This window comes from Herpailurus yagouaroundi, unplaced genomic scaffold, assembly GCF_014898765.1.
Source record: "Herpailurus yagouaroundi ecotype Mexico unplaced genomic scaffold, PumYag 221, whole genome shotgun sequence".
NCBI classification, from domain to species: domain Eukaryota; kingdom Metazoa; phylum Chordata; class Mammalia; order Carnivora; family Felidae; genus Herpailurus; species Herpailurus yagouaroundi.
This window is the reverse complement of record NW_024412452.1, coordinates 10,420,906-10,446,411: the sequence shown is the minus strand read 5'-3', so window position 1 is coordinate 10,446,411 and position 25,506 is coordinate 10,420,906. Positions and strand designations below refer to the sequence as shown.

Sequence of the window (25,506 nt, the reverse complement as noted above, 5' to 3'; positions counted from 1 at the left end):
TATTAGGTATTTGATATTTGTGATCATATTACAGATGGCATATTTTTAGCCTTTAATTTTATAGTTTTTCTGATACCAAAAGTGGATTTTTAAAAATTTCTATCTCCTATCTGGCAACTTTTCTAAAAATTTGTATTTTAATTAGTTATATTTAGATTGTTTTAGGTTTTCTGTGTACCTAAGTATATAAAATATGTATTATTATTTCTTTCTTCTTTCTCCTGACTTACTGCTAATGCCATTTAAGACCTTTACTAAAGTTGAACAGAAATGGTGAGAATTGACATCCTTACTTTGTTCCTAGTCTAACAGTGAGCATTTTCTACATTTCAGTATGAATAGGATGGTTGCTCTAAAGTTTTTTGTGATTTCCCTTTGCTACAAGTTTTTATCATACAGAATTCTTGAGCTTTATCAAATGCTTTTTTAGCTATATTTATGTGGTCATAAACATTTTCTCTATTTTTTTGACGTGGTGAATCTTGTTGATTGATTTTTGAGTGTTAACTCACCTTACATTCCTGGAGTAAACCATCTTGGTATGAATTCGCATACATACAGCGTTTGGTTTTCTAATATTTTACTTAGTATTCTTGCTTGCATATTCATAAGGAAGATTGACCTCTTATTTTCTTTTCTCATAATTTTCCTCTTCAGTTTTCCTATTCAATTGAATAGTAGACAGAGGGTAGAAATTGAAGGGTTCTTCTGTTTTGTAATACATTATTACTGTATCTAATACAATATTAATACAGTATTACTCTGTTTTTAAAAAATATTTTTGAGTAAGTTTATTTTTTTTTTAAGTTTATTTAAAGAGAGAGAAAGCATGAGTCGGGGAGGGGCAGAGGGAGAGGAAGAGAAAATCCCAAGCAGGCTCTGCGCTGTCATTCAAAGCCTCATGCAGGGCTACATCTCAGGAACTATGAGATCATGGCCTGCGCTGAAATCAAGAGCTGGATACCTAATAGATTGAGCCACCAGGTGCCCCTTGAGTACTTTTAGGTCTCCAGAAAAGACAGACATAATAGGGTTCCCTGTATCCATCTGCCAGCTTTTCCTATTAACATTCTACATTACGGTTGTGAACATTTGTCAAAATTAAGAAGGCAACATTTGTACATTACCATTAACTACACTCCCAACTTTATTTATATTTCATATTTTTTCCATTAATGGCCTTTTTTTTTGTTCCAGGACCCAGTTCAGTATTTACAATTCCCTTTAGATAGTTGTCATGTCTCTTTAGTCCTCTCTTTTCAATGACAGTGCCTCATTCTTTCCTTTTTTTTCATGATTTTGACAGTTTTGACAAATATTGGTTAGATATTTTGTAGAATGTCCCTCAGTCTGGGTTTGGCTGATGTTTTTCACATGATTAGACTTGAATTAGGAGTTTTGGCAAAGAATACCATAAGAAGGAAATACCCATTGCTTCACATCATAGCATAGAGAATGTGACATCTGCATGACAACATTGGTGATATGAACCTTCATCACCATGGTGTTTGCTAGGTTTCTACACTATAAAGTTACTATTTATCCCTTTTTATTACTCTGTTCTTTGGAGTCCAGTTGCTTAATCCAGCCCATACTCAAAGGAGAAGGGAGAGATTAATTTTCACCTCCTTGGATGGGGAAGTATCTACATATATTATTTGGAATTCTGTAAACAAGATTTATCTTCTTTCATTTTGCGTTTATTCAGTAATTTCTTTATTCTGTTTTAATATTCTCTAAAATCATAATACATAATTACAATTTTGAAAATCTCTGGTTCCCCCACTAACATATAAACTTCTTCATGCAAGTCATTATTTCTTGTTTATTTTTGTACACTATGCATTTAATTTATAGTGGACTTCTAGTAATTTTTTGAAATGAATATATTTTTACTTCAACTGAAAAGTACTATTACTCTGCTAAATTGTATGATAGCATTCTAAATTGAAGTTTAAAGTAGATTTTAAAATGAATAAAAGTAAACTCATGCACAATTGGATTATAAGTATCTCAGATGGCAAAGGGTACTGTAGAAATAACCATGAAGTTGATGTATCTCCACAAAATATTCCTTGAAGCTACCTTTGGAAAGAGATTATAGTATTTGATAAGCCATGGATATGACCTGCTGTGTCCTTTCTCTTTTTTGTTCAGACCGTCAGAGGAGATTAAGACCCCATTTTCTGCCTTTTCTGGAAAATTATCATCTGATGCAGTCACTCAGATAACAACAGAAAGTCCAGGAAAAACCATGTTTTCATCTGAAATTTTTATTAATGCTGAAGATCATGGATTTGAAAGTCCCGAGCCCAGTACCCAGAACCTGGACAAAGTTCCTGTCAAGTTTGTGTCATCATCTTCAGTTCAACAGATTACTCATCCTCATGGCACAGATGGTAAGAGAATGTGATTACATTTTAGGTCATAATACCAATTTTTATATGCAGTGATCTCACAAATTTGTGAGGAGGTCTTTCTAGTGAGAAAATGAAATTTTTGTTTTATGCATTAGGATCCAAGCGATTCTATCCATCTTTTATTTACACAGCTATGAAGAGAGTGTGATTATGTTTTTGCCTTAATTTCTAGTGGAGTTACAACTTATGTGGAAGTTGGTGTGACTGGGTGGCTCAGTTGGTTAAGTGTCTGACTCTTGGTTTCGGTTCAGGTCATGATCTCATGGTTCATGAGTTCGAGCCCCGCATTGGGCTCTGTGCTGGCAATGAAGAGCCTTCTTAGGATTCTCTCTCTCCCTCTCTCTCTGCCACTACCCCCACCTCAAAATAAATAAATAAACTTAAAAAAAAAAAACTTATGTGGAACTATGCTGCTTGCGATTGACATATTTTTATCTCATGATACTTATAATAATGCAAGTAGTTCATAAAAATTTAAAAACTGTGGAGGTCTAGTTCTAGGCTGGCAGGTGAATTATTGGCATTTTGTCTTATATTAAATGTTACATATAATACAATGTTAAATAGTAGCAAAAATATATAATAGTACAAATACAATACCAATCTGTTTCTTATAAAATAATGACCAAGGACCTAGGTTGACTTGCTGTCTTCAAAACATGGAGCCCACAGTTACCTTGGATTCACCACCACAATCAGCTAGAAGGGACAGAAAAAGCATAGAGAAGCACTTGTGGAGGCACCTGGGTGGCTCAGTTGGTTAAGCATCTGACCCAATGGATTGGCTCAGGTCACACACTCATGGTGTTCGGGTTCAAGCCCTATGTCAGGCTCTGCGCTGACAGCGTGGAGCCTGCTTGGAGTCTCTCACTCCCTCTTTCTCTGCCCCTCCTCTGCTCTCTTTCTCTCTCAAAGTAAATAAATAAACTTTAAAAAGAGAGAGAAGCACATGTAGTAGGCCTAGAAGTGGCTCAGATCATTTTCTCGTAGCTAGGAATAGTTTAGCTGTGTTTTTCAGGATGAAGAGTGGATTTTGATGAACAGCTAGCAGTCTCTACCATAAGGTCTACATTTAGAGTGTTCATATTGCTGTTGTCACAGTGATATTTCAATAGTGCTTATACAGTATAACATTCAAATTAGAGTGTTATTTCCTCTTTCAGACCAATAACAGGAAAATTAACAATTAAGTTTCCGTTCTTCCCTCAAATGAGGGTGGGAACTTTAAGTTACTAATTTTAAAGTATTTAGTAGTTAGCACAGGTCTACTCAAAATGTTACTTTAAGTTTTTCTCCTTATGCAAAAAGGTTATCTATCTGTAGATAAGATGGGATACACCTAAATATATAAAGAGAATTTCTTGGTTCAGCATTTAACTTTCAGTGAATTTAATTTAAACAAGTACATTTATATGTTAAGATGGTTATACTTCTTAAACATTTTCATTGTGAAAAAAATGCCCCCCAAATCTACAGTTTAATAAATATCACAAAGAACACCTTTCTGTCTATATCAGTTACCTAGTACTACAGTGATACTATTAAACAACCTTGAAAATCTCAGTGGTTTATAAAAATAAACATTTGCTTTTTTCACTCATGGGCTTTGTGGATCAATTGGAGTTTGGCTTTAGGCTACAGAAATGGTTTGGGTCTGTTCCATATGCCTTGTTCTGAAACCAAGGCTAATGAGACAATACGTACTTTGGGTTATGTTGTTCTCATGGTGGTGGGAGAAGCACAAGAGGGGAAATCCAACTGTGAGAGTGTAGTTTAAACTTCTGCTCACATCAAATGCATACATTTATATAGAGACCATAATTTATGGTTTTACCTTTGTATACAGGACCTGGAAGGATTCCTTTAAAGGATTAATATTATTGGATTACTAATAAAATATTATGTTTAATACTGTGGATTTAAAAGTAAAATTTGGTGGTTTTTTTTTTTTGTATGAAAACATTTTAAATTTCAAAGAATCATGTTAAACACATGACTGTGTGGTCACTATTCTGAATTTTAAAATTCAGAATAATATACTATATGTCTATATTTGGTTTGTTTTCAAATTTTTTGAAGAAATTTATTTTATAGCTGAACTTTCTTCTTTACTCTTCTCCAGTCTTTTTATTCTTTCCCAACAGCAACCATTATTTTCTTTATTTACATTTATTCATTAGATATTTGATATTTTTCTTTCATGACACTGTATGTAGTATTTTTCCTGTGTGGTTTTGCTGGTGTATAGAAACACAATTGTGTTTTTTAATACCAATGTTGTGCGCAGTGACTGTGCTAATAAATTCACTATTATTCCTACCAGTTTAAATTTTATGACAATAATCACATGAAAAGATTCTAAACATAATTACTGGGGAAATGCAAATGTTTACCATAATGATATGCCATTACACACCCACCAAATAGCTAAAATTAACTAACAACAACAAAACTATACCAATTTTTATGTATTTTCTTAAAATGGGGAATTTATACTTCTATAATTGAAACTTTATTTTGAAAAGAAGAAATTTATTTTGGAGATCTTTCACATAGAAGTGAATTAGACTTATTTTCTATGGCTCTGGGGGACAGAATAAGACCATAAGATCAGTAGTAAGGGGTTAACAATTTGGGGTTCAATGTAAGATAAAGTGGGTTTTAGTTAGAGCCATCTGTACATGGACTAGATTGCTAAAAAACTGATCTCAATGAAACCTACCCCTACCACTCTGTTTTGTTTTTTTTTTTTAAATGTTTATTTATTTTTGAGACCGAGAGAGAGCATGAATGGGGGAGGGTCAGAGAGAGAGGGAGACACAGAATCCGGAGCAGGCTCCAGGCTCTGAGCTGTAAGCACAGAGCCGACGCGGGGCTCAAACTCACGGACTGCGAGATCATGACCTGAGCCGAAGTCAGACGCTTAACCGACTGAGCCACCCAGGCGCCCCCCTACCACTCTATTTAAACTGCATCTTGCCCTGGTTTCCCTAGTAGTCCTACTAATAATCCTCAGCATTTTCTAATTTCTTTTTCATGTAACTTATAATTTATTAAAATAATAAATAATTTACTTATTTAATGTGTTATTACTGTATATCTCCTTCCTCTAGAATGCTAGCTCTTCTTGAAGGCAGAGATTTTTTGTTTTAGTTCATATATGCCAAGAATGCTTTTTTTTTTTTTAAGTTTATTTGTTTGTTTATTTTTAAAGAGAACGAGCACAAGTGGCAGGGGTGGGGGGAATCTTGAGCAGGCTGCATGCTCTGTGTGGAGCCCAACACGAGACTCAGTCCTATGACCTTGGGATCATGATCTGAGCCAAAATCAAGAATCAGACACTCAACCAACTGAGCCACCCAGGCAGACCTAAAGTTTATTTTTTTAGGTCATCTCTACACCCAGTATGGAGCTCAAACTCACAACCCTGAGATCAAGAGTTGCATGCTCTTCCAGCTGAGCCAGCCGGGTGCCCTGATATATGCCACAAATCTTGTACACTGCATGGCACATAAAAGGCACTCAATATTTGTTTAATGAATTTTAACAAATCTTATTAATTGTTCTCATCTTTATCTCCTTAGCCCAGCCTTCACTGTTGCCATATAAGCCTCCTGGTAGTACCAGGATGTACTATGTTCCACAATTAAAACAGATTCCTTCTTATCTGGATTCCAGATCAGATACCACCGTTGAGAGCTCTCACTCAGGTAATCTGCATAAATTAATCAAATTTTTATTTTTTGAAATTTTATTTGTGGTTTAGCTGGTTAATTCTAGAATGACATGTGAAAATTCAGTGATATTTAAGCCTTTAATGAAATATGGAGCTTTTCATGAGCCAGTCTATGGTTCAGAAAAGTAAGTTATTTGGCAAGATGTATTTAATGAAGAAAATTGTATGGATAATTGTTTGTTTGGTTTAGTGGACTCCTTTTCAGACAAAGGTTTCCAAGTTTTCTCTGTTCACAGTGCCCTTAGTGTTTTGGTGATTTTTTTTTTCTCATTATTATATGGAATGCATGTAAAAACAAGAAGTATTTTTAGAAACAGCTATAAGTTTATTAGGACATAAATATTTGCTGTTTTGATTTAGCAACTTAATAAAAATATTAGGTATTTCCTTTTGGTTTTGGGTTTTGAAAGAAAATATTTTACTTTGTTCATAAATAACCACAGTTATTTACTAATGAGATATGTGCAGGTATTAGAACCCTTGTACAACTTTTCAAAGCTTGATATGAAATTGAACACAACCACAGTTATTTGCTGCTTTTACTATAGAAACCCAAAAATCTAGCTTTGCAAAGATACAACATCATTGAAAGGAGTATGGCATTATCTAATATTGAAATTTAATGTTTATTTGTTTTGTGAAAGAGCATGAGCTGGGGGGGAGGGGGGGCGGGGAGGGGGCAGAGAGAGAGGGAAAGAAAGAAAGAATCCCAAGCAGGTTCCGCACTACCAGCATAGAGCCTGACATGGGGTTCAAACCCATGAACCGTGAGATTATGACCAGAGCCAAAATCAAGAGTCAGATGCTTAACCAACTGAGCCTCCCAGGCACCCCTAATATTGAAAATCGAAAGTACTTTGAGCTAGTAGTTTGTGTAGTGTACACTAGATACCAGGTATTAGTGTTGTTTCTGTAGAGTTTTAAAATAGCCCACAGCACCCCTGTGAGATCGCCACCGGCAAATTGCAGATTTAGAAGATGAGTAGCACCCCATGCAGGAACTCAGTAAATATTTCCTGTGGGTTGGGGCGCCTGGGTGGCGCAGTCGGTTAAGCGTCCGACTTCAGCCAGGTCACGATCTCGCGGTCCGTGAGTTCGAGCCCCGCGTCAGGCTCTGGGCTGATGGCTCAGAGCCTGGAGCCTGTTTCCTATTCTGTGTCTCCCTCTCTCTCTGACCCTCCCCCGTTCATGCTCTGTCTCTCTCTGTCCCAAAAACAAATAAACGTTGAAAAAAAATTTTTTTTTTAATATTTCCTGTGGGGATTTTAAGATAAGGATACTGAATTGGTGTGGTGTAGGGTTTGGATTGATGGGATAACATTTTGAGATGACTTGGTTCAGTTCAGATATAAATTTTTTTTTTCACAATTTGCCAATAGACATCTTTATATGTATAAGAATTGTACATGACGAATTTTCCCTAGTCTTAGGCATATTTTTTGGTTAACTTTAAGAGGACCGAACAAGTATCTAACAGTAACTAAAAGCACCTGGTATAACTGCTTCTAATTCCCCACTATGATGCTACTAAAAAAAAAAAAAAGACCAACAAAAATGCTCTTATTACCAAATGTTAAGATTAATTATTTTTTTTAATTATTATTATTTTTTTTTAACGTTTATTTATTTTTGAGACAGAGAGACAGAGCATGAATGGGGGAGGGTCACAGAGAGAGGGAGACACAGAATCTGAAACAGGCTCCAGGCTCTGAGCTGTCAGCACAGAGCCCGACGTGGGGCTTGAACCCACGGACCGTGAGATCATGACCTGAGCAGAAGTCGGTTGCTTAACCGACCGAGCCACCCAGGCGCCCCAGGATTAATTATTAATTAAGCCTATAATCAGAGACTGGAAGAAATTTTCACTATATGCAAGGCTATGACACTTGGAGCACCTAGGTGGCTCAGTCAATTGAGCATCTGACTCTTGAGTTTAGCTTGGATCATGATCCCAGGGTAGTGGGATCGAGTCCTGCATCTCGCTTTGTGCTGAGCATGGAGCCTGCTTTAGATTCTCTCTACCCCCTCTGCCCCTCTCCCCTGCTCATGCACTCTCTTATAAAATAAAAAAAAAAAATAATAATAATAATAATAAATAAAAAGTAAAATAATAAAAATAAAAACACACTTAGCGGGGATTTATTCCTGGGTTGCAAGGATGGTTCAGTATTTTCAAATGAATCAACACAGTACATCTGATCTTTTTCAATGGATACACAGAAAGCATTTGATAAAGTACAACATCCATTCATGATTTAAAAAAAAAAAACCCTCAATAAAGTAAGTTTAGATTAAGGATACCTCAACATAATAAAAGCCATATATGAAAAACACACAGTTAGCATCATCCTAAGTGGGGAAAAACAGAGGGCTTTTCCTCTAGGGTTAGGAATAAGACAGGGCTGTCCACTCTCACCACTTATATTCAACATACTATTGGAAGTCCTAGTCATAGCAATCAGACAACTAAAAGAAATAAAAGGCATCCAAATCACCAAGGAAGAAGTAAAACGTTCACTGTTTGCAGATGATGTGATACTATATATAGAAAACCCAAAAGGCCCCACCAAAAAACTGCTAGAACTGATAAATGAATTCAGTAAAGTTGCAGGATACAAAATCAACATTCAGAAATTGTTGAATTTCTATACACCAATAATGAAGCAGCAGAAAGAAATTAAGGAAGCAGTCTCATTTACAATTGCACCAAAAACAATAAATACCTAGGAATAAACCTAACCAAAGAGATGAAAGACCTGTACTCTGAAAAATATAGAATACTGATGAACGAAATTAAAGATGACACAAAGAAATGGAAAGACATTCCATGCTCATGGATTGAAAGAACAAATATTGTTAAAATGTCTATACTACCCAAAGCAGTCTACACATTGAATGCAATGCTTCTGAAAATACCCACAGCATTTTTCACAGAGCTTAAACAAACAATCCTAAAATTTATATGGAACCACAAAAGACCCCCGAATAGCCAAAGCAACCTTGAAAAAGAAAAAACTGGAGACATTACAATTCCAGACTTCAAATTATATTATAAAGCGATAGTAATCAAAGCAGTATGGTCCTAGCACAAAAATAAACCCATAGATTAGTGGAACAGAATAGAAAACCCAGAAATGAACCCACAGTTATATGGTCAGTTAATCTTCAACAAAGCAGGAAAGAATATCCAATGGAAAAAAGACAGTCTGTTCAACAATGGTGTTGGGAAAACTGGACAGCATACAAAAGAATGAAACTGGACCACTTTCTTACACCATACACAAAGATAAAGTCAAAATAGATTAAAGACCTAAATGTGAGGCGTGAAACCATAATCCTAGACAACACAGGCAGTAAATTCTTTGACTTCAGTTACAGCACTTTCTTTCTAGATATGTCTCCTGAGACAAGGGAAACAAATTCAAAAATAAACTATTGGGACTTTGTCAAAATAGAAAACTTCTGCACAGGGAAGGAAACAATCAATAAAGCTAAAAGGCAACCTATGGAATAGGAGAAGATATTTGCAAATGACATATGATAAAGGGTTAGTATCCAAAGTATATAAAGAACTTATAAAACCCATTACCTTAATAATGACTAATCCAGGTAAAAAATGGGCACTATACCTCCCCCCACTCATGTTCTCTCTCTCTCTCGAAAACTAAAAAATAAAAATGGGCAGAATATATGAGTTAGAAATTTTTCCAAAGAAGACATCCAGATAGCAAACAGATACATGAAAAGATGCTCAACGTCATTGATTATCAGGGAAATGCAAATCAGAACTACAATGAGAGATCACATCACACCTGTTAGAATAGCTAAAATCAACAACACAAGAAACAACAGGTGGTTGTCAAGGATGTTGTCAAGGATGTGAACCCTCATGCACATTTGGTGAGAATGCAAACTGGTGTAGTCACTCTGGAAAACCATATGGAGGTGCCTCAGAAAGTGAAAAATAGAACTACTCTATGATCTAGTAATTGCACTACTGGGTGTTTACCCAAAGTATACAAAAATACTAACTCAAAGTTACACATGCATATGCGTCCTGGTGTATCTACACCAGTACTATCTACCATAGCCAAATTGTGGAAACAGTCCTAGTGTCCTTCATTTGATGAATGGATAAAGAAGAGGATGTATATATACACATATATACAATGGAACATTACTCAGCCATAAAAGAGAATGAAATCTTGTCATTTGAAATGACATGGATGGAGCTAGAGAGTATTATGCTAAGCAAAATAAGTCAGAGAAAGACAAATACCATATGATTTCATTTACGTGGAAATTAAGAAACAAAACAAATGAGCAAAGGGAAGAAGAAGAGAGAGAGGCAAATCAAGAAACAGACTCTTAACTAGAGAACAAACTGATGGTTACCAGAGGGGAAAAGGGTGGGGGGATGGGTTAAATAGGTGATGGGGAGTGCACTTGTTGTGATGAGCACTGGGTAACATATGGAAGTGTTGAATTACTATATTGTATCCTGAAACTCCTATTACACGGGATATTAACTGGAATTTAAATACAAACTTTAAAAAAATAGCACACTTAATGGAAAACACACACACACACACACACACACACACACACACACACAAATGGCTACCAGCAAGAAAACAATTGGACAAGAAAACTTTGATCAGTCTTTTACTTTCAGGCCCCAGGTCAGAAGACAGAATGTCTACCAATAAAAATCTGATCTGATGTCTTAATACTTTTTGAGGCCCATAGTGTCCTGCTATTTGTTTATGTCCCTCTTTCATATAGTTGGAGACATTAATTTTAAGAAGTATTGGACAGTGGTGGGAGGAGAAAATAATTCAGTGATGGTACATTGTGTCCTGAGAAATATTGTCCCTGTGAATAAAGTATTGAATACATCAATAAGACAACAGGAGATCTAATAACTATATTATACTTGAGATTATAATTTTCATGTTCTCCATCTGTTCTCAGAGTGAGAAAGTCGATAGTAGGAAAATCCTTTCTTAAACCAGTAGAGCTACTCTAGAATGAAAGCCTAGCAATTATTCTAATAGCTGTTGTCAATTAATATATCATGCATCAGTAGATACGAGAAAGATCCACTTAGCATTTTGGGCCAAGGGCAAGTCATATACCATTAGTGGTAAACATATGGGCCAAATAGATTTTTCCTCAACTGAGAATGAATAAACATTTGAATTAATTAAATCCATAAAATATAAATAAGATAAAGGTAACAACTCCCCAAAGATGAGATAGTTGTTAGACATTTACTTATTATGCCCAGTAACATTCTTAAGATTCCTAAGTAGAACAGGATTCTATTTATAATAGATAGTAAGTTCTGAAACCTGACTTTTTTTGGTAAGCAATTTTATTCCTTATACCCGTGCTCATTATAGACACTCAAATATTTATATATTAATAATCATGGTCAATAGGAGCAAAAAGCTATGGGGAGAGAACTGGTTGGAACATTTTAAAGGAAGTGGGGCATTATAGCAGGGAAAATGGTAATGACCTAAGAATTTGTCTCTTAATAAAAGCAACAAAAAATTGGCAAAACTTTTTAGAAAACTTTTTCAAAACTTGCCCTAATCTCATCCCCAGACTGAGTTCTGTAATAACCTTGAAAAGTATCAGCCTGCTTTCCCAGGACTAGAGGGAACAGAACAGAGCTAGACCTGTTTCAATACTTCATTCCCAAAGAATTGTCAATATTTGATCTGTCATTCATAAGACTTGTCCTTATTTAATCTCATTCAGAGATATTCATTCATTGTAAAAAGCCTGTGTGTGTGTGTGTATGTGTGTGCGTGCGCATGCATGTGCACATGCTTGGGATGCAAGAATGTTTATAGGCAAATGTTTTAATGTTATAATGCCTGATGCAAACAATAGAGTAACCAAAAGCTTAAATGTAAAACCAGGGATTTATGCCCATAGATGTTTAAAAGCTTTGACGTATTCCTGGGACTCTAGAAGAGTGTCCATGTGCATATAGCTGTGTGTATTCTCAGGAAAGACCTGAAAAGACCCTACCCTTTACCTACAGCTCCCCTTGAGTCTCTGTGCAAGAAGAAAAGGAAGGCTAAGGCAGAGTTGACAACTGCATAGCTCAAAGTTGAAGGTATACCCTGACATGCACACAAAGTCCCTTTGTAAATCTCCCATGTTTACTGGTTCTAGGTGTTTGAGGATGTCTCAGTCTAGGCATTAACTGACCACCAAGCTATTTGAATAGAAACTTCAATAGATTTTACATAATTTGTTCAGAAAAGTTACTTAAAAAAAAAACAAACATAAAGCAACAACAGCAAACTTTGGGAAGTGGATAGAATCTGATTTCCAGGATTACCAGTTTTATTATTTAAGATGTTTCATTTTCAACAAAAAAAATACAAGCTATGGAAATTAAAACCAAAAAAATACGGTTTATACACAAGAAAAATAACAGTTTAGAAACTGTGGGAAATTCCAGACATTAGACTTAACTAAAGACTTAACTACTTAAAATATGTTTGAAGAGCTAAATGAAACCATATCAAAGAACTAAAGGAAAGTATGAGAACAGTGTTTTAATCAAATAGAGAATTTCAATGAAAAGTTAGAAATTACAAAAAAAGAGAGCCAAATAGAAACTCTGGAGCTAAAAAGCACAAAAGATAGAATTAAAAATTCACTAGAGGAGCTCAGCAGGCAGAAGAAAGAATCAGTGAACGTGAAGATAGGCCAATTGAGATTATCCAGTGTGAGAAACAGAAAGAATAAAGAATGAAGAAAGAGGAACGGAATCTTAGAATCCTCTGCAACACCACCAGGAGTACTATTTTATACATAATAGAAGTTACAGAAGGAGAGAAAAAAAATGGGATTGAAAGAATATTTGGAGAAAAACTTCCCAAATTTTATGGTTACTATGAATCTGTACATCTGATGAACTGAAGGAAATCCAAGCAGGATAAACTTAAAAATATCCACATTTAGACACACCATAATCAAACTGTTAAAAATATAAAGAGAATGTTAAAACCAGCAAGAGAGAAGTTACTTATTGTGTACAAAGGATCCTCAATAAGATTAATAGCTGATTTCTCATCAGAAACCTTGGAGGCCAAAAGGCATTGCAATCACATATTCAAAGAACTGAAAGAAAAAAAATGTGTCAACCAAGAATTCTGTATTTGGCAGAACTACCCTTCAAAAATGGAGAAATTAAGACATTTCCAGATAAACTCAGTTGATTGCTAGCATGCTGACCTATGGGAAACACTAAGGGATTCATCAGGATGAAATGAGTAGACATGAGACAGTAACCTGAATCCATATGAAAAAATAAAGAGTGCTGGTAAAGATAACTACATAGGTTAACTATAAAAGTATAAACATATTTTTGTTTCTAATTCCATTTTCTTTCATATGATTTCAAAGACATGCATAGAGCAATAATAATAATTATTATTTTACAAAAATGTATAGAGATATAACTTGTGGAAATAACAGCATAAAGAAAGGAGGAGAGAGAGCTATACAGTAGAAAAGTTTTTATATACTGTTGAAATTCAGTTTTAACCCAAATAGATTGTTAATTTATATTAAAACATGGATGGGGGGCGCCTGGGTGGCGCAGTCGGTTAAGCGTCCGGCTTCAGCCAGGTCACGATCTCGCGGTCCGTGAGTTCGAGCCCCGCGTCAGGCTCTGGGCTGATGGCTCAAAGCCTGGAGCCTGTTTCCAATTCTGTGTCTCCCTCTCTCTCTGCCCCTCCCCCGTTCATGCTCTGTCTCTCTCTGTCCCAAAAATAAATAAACGTTGGAAAAAAAAAATTTTTTAAACATGGATGGCAATTCCAAGAACAACCACTAAGAAAAATAACTAAAAATATATATAGTAAAAGTGTCACCATAGGAATTAAAATGCTACACTAGTAAATATCTATTTAACATCAAAAAAGAAAATGTACTAGTAGAGAAACTGAGGAAAAAAAAAAGACATAATACTAGAGAAAAAAGTAGAAAAATAGCAGACCTAAATCCTCCATTATCTGCAACTGCATTAAATGTAAATGAAGGTTATACTCCCATTAAAAAGGCAGAGATTGGCAAGGTAGATAAAAAGACATCCAACTCTGTATGCTGTCTACAGAAAATTTTATTTAGTTTCAAAGACAAACTGGCTGAAAGTTAAAAGATATAAAAGGATATGTCATGTAAACAGTAACCAAAGAGGGCTAGAGTGTCTATTATTAGACATTATAGACTTTAAAATTTATTAGTAAAGACAAAGTTCATTTTGTAATGATAAAAGCATTAATAAATCAAGAAGATAAATTATAAATGTATATGCACCTAACAACAGAGTCCCAAATACATAAAGAAAACTGGCAGAATTAAGGAAGGAAGGAAGGAAAAGGAAGGAAGGAAGGAAAAGGAAGGAAGGAAGGAAGAAAGAAAGAAAAAAGAAAAGGAAGGAAAGAAAGAGAAAGAAAAGAAAGAAAAATACCTGATACCTGATGCTATTAAAGGGAGAAATACACAATTCAAGCCAGTTGAAAAGTCACATATTGTATAATTCCATTTATATGAAATGTCCAGAACAAGGAAATCCATATAGACAGAATGTAGATTAGTGGTTGCCAGCAGCTGTGGGAGAGGGGGAAATGGAGGGTAATTGCTAATGTGTCTATTTCTTTTGGGGGTGACAAAAATGTTCTGGAATTAGATAGCAGTGGTGGTTGTAAATACACTAAAAATTACTCATTTGTACACTTGTTAAATTTGTGGATTTTATGTTAATTTGAATTGTATCATCAATTTTTTTATTATTTATTTTTAATGTTTATTTTGAGAGAGCGAGCGAGCAAGCCAGTGGGGACGGGCAGAGAGAGAGGGAGATACAGAATCTGAAGCAGGATCCAGGCTCTGAGCTGTCAGGCTTCATGACCTGAGCCAAAGTTGGACACTCAACCAACTGAGCCACCCAGGCACCCCTATTTTTAATTTATTCTTTAAATGTTTGTTTATTTTGAGAAAAAGAGAGCACATGAGCTGGAGGGGCAGAGAGGCAGAGCAGGAATCCCAAGCAGGTTCTGCACCGTCAGCCTCTGTATTGTAGCTTGATCTCACAAACCATGCACAAGGCTTGATCTCACTAACCATGAGATCATGACCTGATTCAGAATCAAGAGTTGGATGCTTAATCAACTGAGCCACCCAGACACCCCTATATCTCAATTTTTTAAAAGGGAGGGGTAGGGAGTTGCCAGGGAAGATGGCAGAGTAGGAGGATCCTACTCACCTCATCTCACAGATACACCTCGATGACATTTACATCAGTGTAAATAACCCAGAAAACGACCCAAAGACTGGCAGAGCAGATGCTCCACAGCTAATTGTAGTGAAGAGGTCACAAGAAAAATGGCAGGAAGAGCAGAGAGAATCAGGGACCAAACTGATCTACAAGACTGACCATGAGAGGAAGGGACACCACAAGCACAGAGAAGGGAAAAGAACAGATTCCACACCAGGCACCCCTGGCACAGAGGACCTGCACTGGGAAGATAAATCCCCATAATATTTGGCTTTGAAAACCAGAGGGGCTAGGGACGTCTGGGTGGCTCAGTCAGTTAAGGATCCTACCTTGGCTCAGGTCATGATTTCACAGTTCGTGAGTTTGAGCCCCATGTCAGGCTCTGTGCTGACAGCTTAAAGCCTGGAGCCTGCTTCAGATTGTGTGTCCCCTTCCCCCCCCCCCCCCCGCCTCTCTCTGCCCCTTCTCTCCTCAAGTGCTCTCTCTCTCTCTCAAAAATAAACATTAAAAATTTTTTTAAAAAAGATAAAACCAGAGGGGCTTAACTTTTAACTTCTTAAGTTTTTTCAGTCTGTAGGACTTAACACCAGGAACTTGTGCATGGTCTACACTTAATGAACATATTATCATGATGGAATTTGAAATGGGATATGGGAACAATGTGGCCGGATACTTACTTCATCAGGTGCTCAGAAGCAGGCACAGTGATTTGTTGCAAGCCAGGAGGGAAAAGTGCACTCTGGTGGATTCGTTGAACAGACAGAATATCAGTTTCAACATAGTGCCTTAAGGAACCCTCCAGAGTGATTTCCACCCTGTATCGTTTTTCATCTTATATGCTAACTTTAAACTCTAAATTACATTTAAAATTTATCTCGAATTGAGTGAAAAAAATAGATAAGAAACTATGTACATTGCAGTCCCAGTATGTGTTCATTCCAAAGCATGTATAACCAAAGTTGGTTTTTTGGTTTTGTTTTCTTAAGGTGACAAAAAGCTTTCAGTTCACATTCATTTTTTTTATTCAACTAAAAATTATTAAAGCTCTTACCGTGTTCCTGCCAGATACTATACTAGGTGCTACATTTACAGTAGTGTGCACAATGAACATGCTCCATAAGATTGTGTTGTTATAGTTAGTAAATAAATAGACCACAAATAAGTACATAATTACAAATAATAAGTGTTAAGAAAATAAAGTAGAATTGGAAGAGAATAATTGGAACAGAGTTTTAGGAGCTCCTGAAAGCCTTTCCAAGGAAAAAACTTGAGAGACAAGATTTAGAGGGTAAAGGCAGGTTAAGTGGGCAGAGAGTGGGGAATGACAGTGTTCTGCACAGAGGGAGCAGTCTGGGAAAAACTCCTGAAAGAGGAGAGAGTTGGATGCATTTGACAGATGAGAATTTTAGTGTGGTTAGAGCAGAATAGTGACTAGATATGGTTAGATAGGTAAGTCCAAGATCATGCAGGGTCTTGTAAACCATATTAAAACATTTGGATTTTATTCTGGTAGACAACTGTGGTTTCATTTACATTTGTAAGATTTATTTGGCTGCTAGATAAAATTTATCACTTCATGGGTCAGAAGACAGGGAGCCAACTCTAGAAGTGGAAGCAAGGACAGTAGTTAGAAGCAAGCAGTAGTTAGAAGGCTATTGACTGTTGAGTTGGTTTACACATTTAAGGTTGTTTGTAAGGGTGCTGTGTAGAAGGTGGCACTGTTCACATCATATAGACAGACACACAGTGTTTTTTATGAAAATACACAGGTGGGCCTGAAGGTTTGAGTTCTGGAGCAGTGTTAACTCTCTTCCTGCCCCAGACAAAAATCTATACTTACACACCCTGCAGCTGTGCGTGGATGCCAGAAAATACAAGTGCACATACGCTTGTTGGCATATACACATGCATCAGGCTACACTGTCTTTCAACTGCTCTCAGCTCCACTGAGTTGATTGTCTTGCTCATCTACCCACTGCTTTCCGGGACTACCTGACTGTGAGTGAACCTGACACAGTCACCTTTCTTGGAGAACCAAGGGTGGTGCTGAAGAGTATGCATGTGCTTGCTGCTGGTGATGTATGTTGTCTGGTATCTGGAAGTATTTGTGAGGAGAATGATCCCATGTGCAATTGTTATATTATGCCATAAAATATAATATCTTAATTTTTTAATTAAGGAAGGGACACCTTTTTCTAATTTCTTCAAAAGATGCTGTAAGGGCTAGCTATGTCCTGAATGCTAGAATCTGAATCTCAGAAGAAAGGTCCCAGCCAGAGATAATATATTTGTTGGTCATCAGCATGTAGATAGATAGTATTCCATCCATTGGTAGCTGATGAGTTCACTCAGGAAGAGAAGAGTTCTGACCCCTTGAGGAACTCCAGCATTGAGAGATTTGGTAGTAGTGGGGATACTAGGGATTTGCAAGAGACATGGGGAGCAAATAAGAGAAAGTGATGCCACACAAGTTGAGAAAAGCGTAATTTAATCTGTACATATGACCCAGAAGACTTAGTAGGGTCCTTGCAATCTATCCTTAAAAAATCCTCATGACTTACTTATATTTGCACCGTACTAATGAGACTGCTTTCTCATCTCTTACTGGCATATATATTTTAGGTACTCAGAAAATGCATGAAGTGCAGAATCCCAGATTAGAAAGAAAAAACATTTTTATAGAAGATCCTGTTCTAGTTGCTAAATACTCTTGTATGTCCAGAGATATTCTTCACCTCTTTTTTGTGGCATCAATGAACTTCTCTTACCAGTGGACATGGGAATATTGAAATGTATTTTAAAAAAATAAAAATTACCTTCAAATCTTGTATGTATCACACAAGATTTTCCTTTGAATATTTTCTATCTTGTATTATCATCAGATTAATCTTCCTAAAACATAGCTGATTACATTTTCCCTTTATTAGAAATGTACAATGATGTTGCATTTCATATACAAAGAGTACAATTTGTACTCTTTAGCTTGGGATTCCATACCCTGCTGAATTTTGTCCCAAACAATTATGTTTTAATATTTCCCACCATTTTCTTTAATATATTGTATGATCTGGCCTGACCCCAAAGTGACTGTGGTTCTTATATACTCTTTGCTTTCCTGCCTTCTTGTCTTTGCTCATGTTTCACCTCTGCCTAAAATGTCTTTCTTCCTTCCTTTGCATATTTCAAAAAGCCTACTTATTTTTCAGGTTACAGTCTATAATATTCTCCTCTCTTTGAAAATCTTCCTGACTGGAAATTGTCTCTCTTCTGAACTGATACTCTATATATCTTCTGTCATTTGCTTCTCCACCTTATATTGTTGCAATTTATTGTACATGTCTGACATCCCCTTCTGATCACACTGCAACACTCCTATTGTATCTTTTTCATAGAAGCGGTTTAAGAGGTAAGTTTTTTGTCTCTGTTCAACTTCATGTCTATATATTTGTTAATTGTACTACTTTCCTACTTTGCTGTAGGATCCAATGATGCCATCGCTCCAGACTTCCCAGCTGAGGTGCTAGGCACCAGGGATGATGACCTGTCCATCCCTGCTGACACTAAACATAAAGAGGGGATCTACAGTAAGAGGGCCGTGGCTAAGCCATCCTTCTCAGTGGGGAAAAACCCCCCTCAGAGAGATAATGCAGGTAACTGTATTCACTTTTTATATTTTGTGGCCTTTTTTTCCCTGGTCATCTAAAATGAGAATATTTTCCAGTCTTCATCTTATTTCTGGTGTTATGCAAACTTTTCTGTTAGCTGTTTTATTGGGTGTGTATAAGAAGGTAAAATATTTATAAAATCTTTCAAAATGCTTCACAGGCTTCTTAAAACTATAAGCTGTATTTTCACTGTGGGAAATAAGATAGATTGCAACTTTTGGAATAAAAAAATATGCAATCAGGTGTATTTTACAAACTGAAATCCAGAAAATCTTGATTAAATTTGCCTCATGAATTTATCTGTCAGATGGTACAAACTAATATTTTCATAGGTTGGAAGTATATGGCTCACATGGTATTTTAAATTTTCTTTTCATTTTGCTGCTGACATTTAAAAATAAGATTTAGGTCTTCCCTGGAAAAATCAGAATATCTGGTTGCCTTCAGCTTGCATTCCTTCATGGCAATGATCACCTGCCCCTGAGTCATGGCTGTTACTTGCGGAGAAGATGTACATTCTCCTGTTTGGTTTAATTCTCCACACTTCTCAGAGCCAGTCTGCTTCATTCATCTACCTTATCTGTCTGGTCACTGTGGCTATTTGAATTTTCAATTTTATCCCCAGATAAAGGCCTTACTATTTTATAAGAGCTTTTAATATTTAGGGACCTGCTTGATTTTTTTTTTCCTCTGCATCCATGGTACTATACTTCTTTAGTTGATACATGGTAGTATTTATTAAATGGAGACTCCGGGGGCCACTAAAAATTCTACATGTGTAACTGTGTTGCTTTGTTCCATTTACAGTTTTTTATTCCTGTGCATAGCTATTAGCCAAATAGGTGCTACTGATCCCAGGGCAGATTTTAAGCATAGGGTAGTTCTATGTTCCAGTTTGGGCATGTTTTGTTTTTTTGTTTGCTTATTTGTTTTAATGTTTATTTTTGAGAGAGAGAGGGCGCATGCACGTTGTGTGCTCACGAGCAAGCAGGAGACAGGAAGAGAGAGGGTGACAGACGATCCAAAGCAGGCTCCACGCTGACAGCAGAGAGCCCGATGTGGGGCTCGAACTCTTGAACCACTAGATCATGACCTTAGCTGAAGTCAGACACTTAACCAACTGAGCCACCAAGGGGGCCCCGTGTATTGTGGATAATACATGCAATATAGTAAAAACATCAGAAACATCAGAGATTGATAAACTCTAAATTCAGCAAAAAGGTTTCTGCTGAAAAGGCAGAGAATGGTATCACTAAGGCTTTACAACAGGAAATCATATCTGTAATATTTCATTTCTTAAGCTCTTTGGGAGACACATTATGTTACGTCTTTAGTAATGTCCACTGCTTTTCTGATTTTGTTGTTGTTGTTGAAAAATATCCATACTTAGCAATAAGAGATGTATCTCTTTTCAGCCCATTGTAAAAACATATAACCTTGGAGTACCTGGTTGGTTCATTTGGTTGAGCATCCAACTCTTGATTTTGGCTCAGGTCATGATCCCAGGGTCATGGGATCGAGCCCCACATTTGACTCTGCGGTGAACATGGAGCTTGCCTAAGATTCTCTCTCTCTCTCTCTCTCTCTCTCTCTCTCTCTCTCCCTCTCCCCCCCCCCCCGCCCCTTTCAGAGCCCATTCATGCGTACTGTCTCTCTCTAAAATAAAATGGGGCACCTGGGTAGCTTAGTTGGTTAAGTATCTGACTCTTGGTTTTGGCTCAAGTCATGATCTCATGGTTTGTGGGTTCAAGCCCCATGTGGGGCTCTACACTGACAGTGCAGAACATCCAGGTGGGATTCTCTCTCTCTCTGCTCTCTCCTCCCTCCCTCTCTCTTTCTCTAAAAAATAAACATTTAAAAATAAAATAGTTTAAAAAATATATAAACGTTATTAACTGTATGATGACTGTTATCCTAGTTGTTGCATTGGTGATTTTAATATATTTAGTAACACTGTTTTATACTTGGGTTTTTTCATATAATAAAAAAGAAAAGAGCTGATTAAAAAAGACCAATAAGATAGATAAATCTCTAGCAAGTATGACCAAGAAAGAAAGTAGAAAGTATTAGACAATTTTAAAAGGATATAATTTCAGGAGATCTTAAAAAATCATATGAGTATTATACATAAAATCTAAATGGTGCTTTTCTAGATGCTTTTCTAGGATTGTATGAAATATCAAAATTGCCTCAACAAAGTGACAAAAACTTGGAATAGACCAAAGAACTCAAAAGAGGTGTTCAAATTTACTTTTCTACTTTGAAAAAATACCTGATCTTTTTTTTTTTTTAACTGTTGTGTCAAATCAGCAAAGAACAGATTTAATTTAAAATGGTATTTTACTTAAACCATCGTCGTATACAGAAAAATATGGAAAACTTTCCAATTCATATTGTAAACCCACCATAATTGTCATAGCTTTTATATAGTGGGGCCTAGGAGATGCTTTTTTTCTTGATGTATGAAGAGGTTTGGGTTTTTGTTTGAGGCTTATTTTTTTGAGTGGGGGGTTACTTGCCTATTGTGTTTATTGTCTTTTCCTTTGTCTTGTTGTCTTTTCACATGATGTCATTATTCCAGATGCCGAAGTTCAAGTTTCTGTCAGTGGGGATGAGAGCCTTTCAGACAAAAACCAGAAAAAGGAGATCTACAGTAAAAAGGCGGTGGCTAAGGCTGCCCACCTTGAAGAGAAAGAATTCTTGGAGACAGCCACTGCAGGTAACTAACTGGATTATCTGCATATTATTTTCTTCTAGCCTTCTAAAATGAGTATAAACAGCCAAGTATTCTCTATTCCCTTGCTGTCTTCAGCTTTTCTCTGTGTTGCTCATATGTGAAATAGGATATTAGCTGCAAGTTTTTGGTATAGATTAACTGGTGAAATTAACATTTTTAAAGCTCTTTAAGACATTTCTGGAGAACTTTGGAAAGATAGTACACAAGTTAATCTCATTGCCAGAAATTCACTTAATGGACTTTTAAAAACTTTACTGATAAAAAAAAAAATTAGTTCTAGGAGATGCTCACTCTCTAATACCATTGTTGTACATAAGCCTTTTATTCTTTAGGAATTCAGCTTGTTTACTTCTAACTGCCTATCCTGTTAATTTAGTTCAATGGGATTATGCTAATTAAAAATGCCTATAATAGTGTGTTTAAGTTAGGATTCATTTTGGCTCTGAGAGATGAAAACAAAAACAAAATAGCATTGGCTTAAAAGAACACAGGGAATTTTTTCTCTTTCTTGTAAACATCCAGATATAGACATCCATGGATGACCTGGTACTCCCCTGTATCAAGGAACAAAGCTCTGTCTCTCCTGTTGTTCCAACACTTTTAGCCTCCATTCTCATATGGTAGCCATCAGGCCCATATTCCAGCCAACAGAAAACAGAAAGGAAGAAACGAAAAGAAAAAAATATATTCCTTCTTTTAAATATTTCTCAAAAGTTACATGTACCATTCCCCTTCCATTCTATTGACCAGACTTAGTCACACGCTCACATCAAGCTGTGTTGCCAGGGTGACTGGGAAATATAATCTTTATTCTGGTAACCATATGCCCAATTAAACCAAGTTTCTATTTTAAAAAACAAAAACAAAAACAAAAATCTTCATTTTAACATTTAAAAAAAAGAATCACATGTTCATTCTGAAGCTTTTCCAGACTTGGCCACCCAGTAAGGTACACACAGCCTCTCAGGTACTTGGAAGGTTATTGCACAGCTCTTTAAGTGATCACGTAAGAACAAAGCGGTCACTTTCCCATAGCCAGACCCTGACTTCATCTTCCACAAGGACGCCTTACTCAAAACAGGCTGTGGGGTAGCTGCAATTCAACCTTGCCCCCATATTATGAAACCAGTGAAGTTAGCACAGGTCTTGTGGCTTCTTTCATTTCAGAGTGTCATCTTTACTGAAGTAAAACTTTCTGAATAGGAGACCAAAGTACTACCTGCTCAGCCAAAAAAAAAAAAAAAAAAAAAAAAAAAATCTGTAATGCTCTAGATTGGAGGCAGGCAGTCAGCAATAAGATGAATGTCAGTAGATGGTTCTTGACAGATTCTACAGCAGCCCTGGCATCATAGGGATTTCTTTCCCTGAGAGGTTCCTTTTTTTTTTTTTTTTTTTTTTAAGTAATCTCTACACCCAGTGTGGGGCTTGAATTTACAAACCTGAAATCAAGAGTCACATGTTCTACCGGCTGAGCCACTCAGGCACTCTTCCCTGTAAGGTTCTTAAGATGGAAAGATTCAAAGTTGAATCTTTGCTTTTTTTGGCTACTAGATGGTTTTGATGAATTTGCTGTGATCCAGGAGTGTTCAGGTACTTTTTTGAGAATCAGGCTTTGGCTAGGGTTATGCTTTAGCTGCCTAGAAAAGAAGTCCCTGACTCCCCCTGGTACAAAGTCAGGGAATGTGAATTCAGCTCACGGGTTGTTGTTTTTTTTTGTTTTTTTTTTTTAATTTTTTTTTTTCAACGTTTATTTATTTTTGGGACAGAGAGAGACAGAGCATGAACGGGGGAGGGGCAGAGAGAGAGGGAGACACAGAATCGGAAACAGGCTCCAGGCTCTGAGCCATCAGCCCAGAGCCCGACGCGGGGCTCGAACTCACGGACCGCGAGATCGTGACCTGGCTGAAGTCGGACACTTAACCGACCGCGCCACCCAGGCGCCCCGGGTTGTTGTTTTTTTATAGATCTCTTGGTATGTGTTTGTCTCAGCAGGAGGCTTCCCAACTAGAAATTTATAGCAAAGAACCCCAGGGCTCCAGAGATTCACCTTCTCAGCATGCATTCAGCCTTTAATCATCTCAGGGGGCAAGTAGTCCATGGTGCCGCAGTGGGTGGTTCTGGAGGATGAGGCCATATACCGTAATATACCGTAATCTTAAATTCTCAGTTCGTTTAAGGAGCAGGTTCTCTGGTTTAATGTCTCCATGAAAACTCTCTTTAAACTATGGTAAGACAGGGCATTTGCGAATCCTGTGGTCTAAGAGTTGCAGTCCTCTGCTCATCAGACTGACAGTTCGTGAGGTTCTCCATAGACAAGTCCAAGGAGTACATATTCTAGAATTAGGTAAATTCTGGTGGCATCATGGGAGTAACCATATAGTCTGAAAATACTTGGATATCTAAGGTGGGATTGGATTTGTACTTCTCAACTGATGCTTACCTCTTACTTCTTCAGTTGAGCTTTAAATAATACTTCAAGAGCCAGGATAAACTTGCTTTTTCTTTCCCCAAATAAACATTTAGGGAAAGTTTCTTTTACCCAGCAGGTGGCCAAATCAAAATCTTCCAAAGCCCATTGTTTTTCTGTTTTGATGCCAGTTCCTTTTCAGAATTGTTTCCAAGGGCTGATGGCTAGGGCTGCTCTTTAGTAACCTAGGGACAGGACTAGGGACACTGGTTGCCTGCAATTGCTTCTGCCTCGGATTCTAAACCAGTATATGGCTGCAGATGGATTTTGTGCTCATGAAGGCACTCACTGAGAGGAATATGAAGGACACAAGATCCACCGAGCCTTGCCACTCTGTTGTCAGCGATTTATTTTGGAGGAAAGGAAAATGGATTTCAGAGGACAGCTGGTAGTCTCTGCCACGACTGTAAATAGAAACATTTTGGAGCATAATTAGCCACTTCTCTTTTTGTGTATTGCTTTTTTTCACAAGTTATGTTGTGTTCTGGGCAACGCTTCAAAATTTTACCCCCCTTTTTGCTGTTGCTAAATGAATGTTCCAGAAATAGATCACGTTAATCTCATAATCAAAAAGTTTTCATTGTCCTTAAGAGTAAAATCTAAACCCTTTTACCACAGTCTTTCAGAACAGTATAATCAACTACCAAACAACTTTTCCAACACCTCTTTTCTTTATAAATTGTATACTCAAATAAACCATATACTTGCTCTATTTCTTAGATGTTCAGTTGCTTTCCTGACTTTATTGTTTTTATATGTAGTTACCTTTGCCTAAAATGCCTTTCTTTTTCTATCTCAATGTGTATTCTAACACATTCCCAAATCAGTATTTTATTTTAGAGTTCTTTCGTGATCCTCCTAGCTAGAGGTAGTTTCTCTTCCTTTGAGTACATATATTTCTTTATCTGTCTTTGTCTTATGCTATAATTCTCTTATTTTGTATGACAGTTGTTTTTGTACATTTTTAAACTCCAATTTGATGGGGCGCCTGGGTGGCGCAGTCGGTTAAGCGTCCGACTTCAGCCAGGTCACAATCTCGCGGTCCGTGAGTTCGAGCCCCGCATCAGGCTCTGGGCTGATGGCTCAGAGCCTGGAGCCTGTTTCTGATTCTGTGTCTCCCTCTCTCTCTGCCCCTCCCCCATTCATGCTCTGTCTCTCTCTGTCCCAAAAA

General features: G+C 36.9%; 1 protein-coding gene across 4 annotated transcripts in view; it reads left to right on the top strand.

Annotated features, from left to right (window-relative positions):
• Positions 1-25,506, top strand: part of ALMS1 (ALMS1 centrosome and basal body associated protein) — a 223,218-nt gene that overhangs the window by 127,565 nt on the left and 70,147 nt on the right. For all 4 annotated transcript variants that reach the window (XM_040458522.1, XM_040458521.1, XM_040458524.1 and 1 more), the window contains 4 exons: positions 2,158-2,399; positions 6,005-6,130; positions 18,946-19,116; positions 21,713-21,850. In XM_040458522.1, the coding sequence (XP_040314456.1) occupies positions 2,158-2,399; positions 6,005-6,130; positions 18,946-19,116; positions 21,713-21,850 (677 nt within the window). The remainder of the gene's footprint in view (positions 1-2,157; positions 2,400-6,004; positions 6,131-18,945; positions 19,117-21,712; positions 21,851-25,506) is intronic.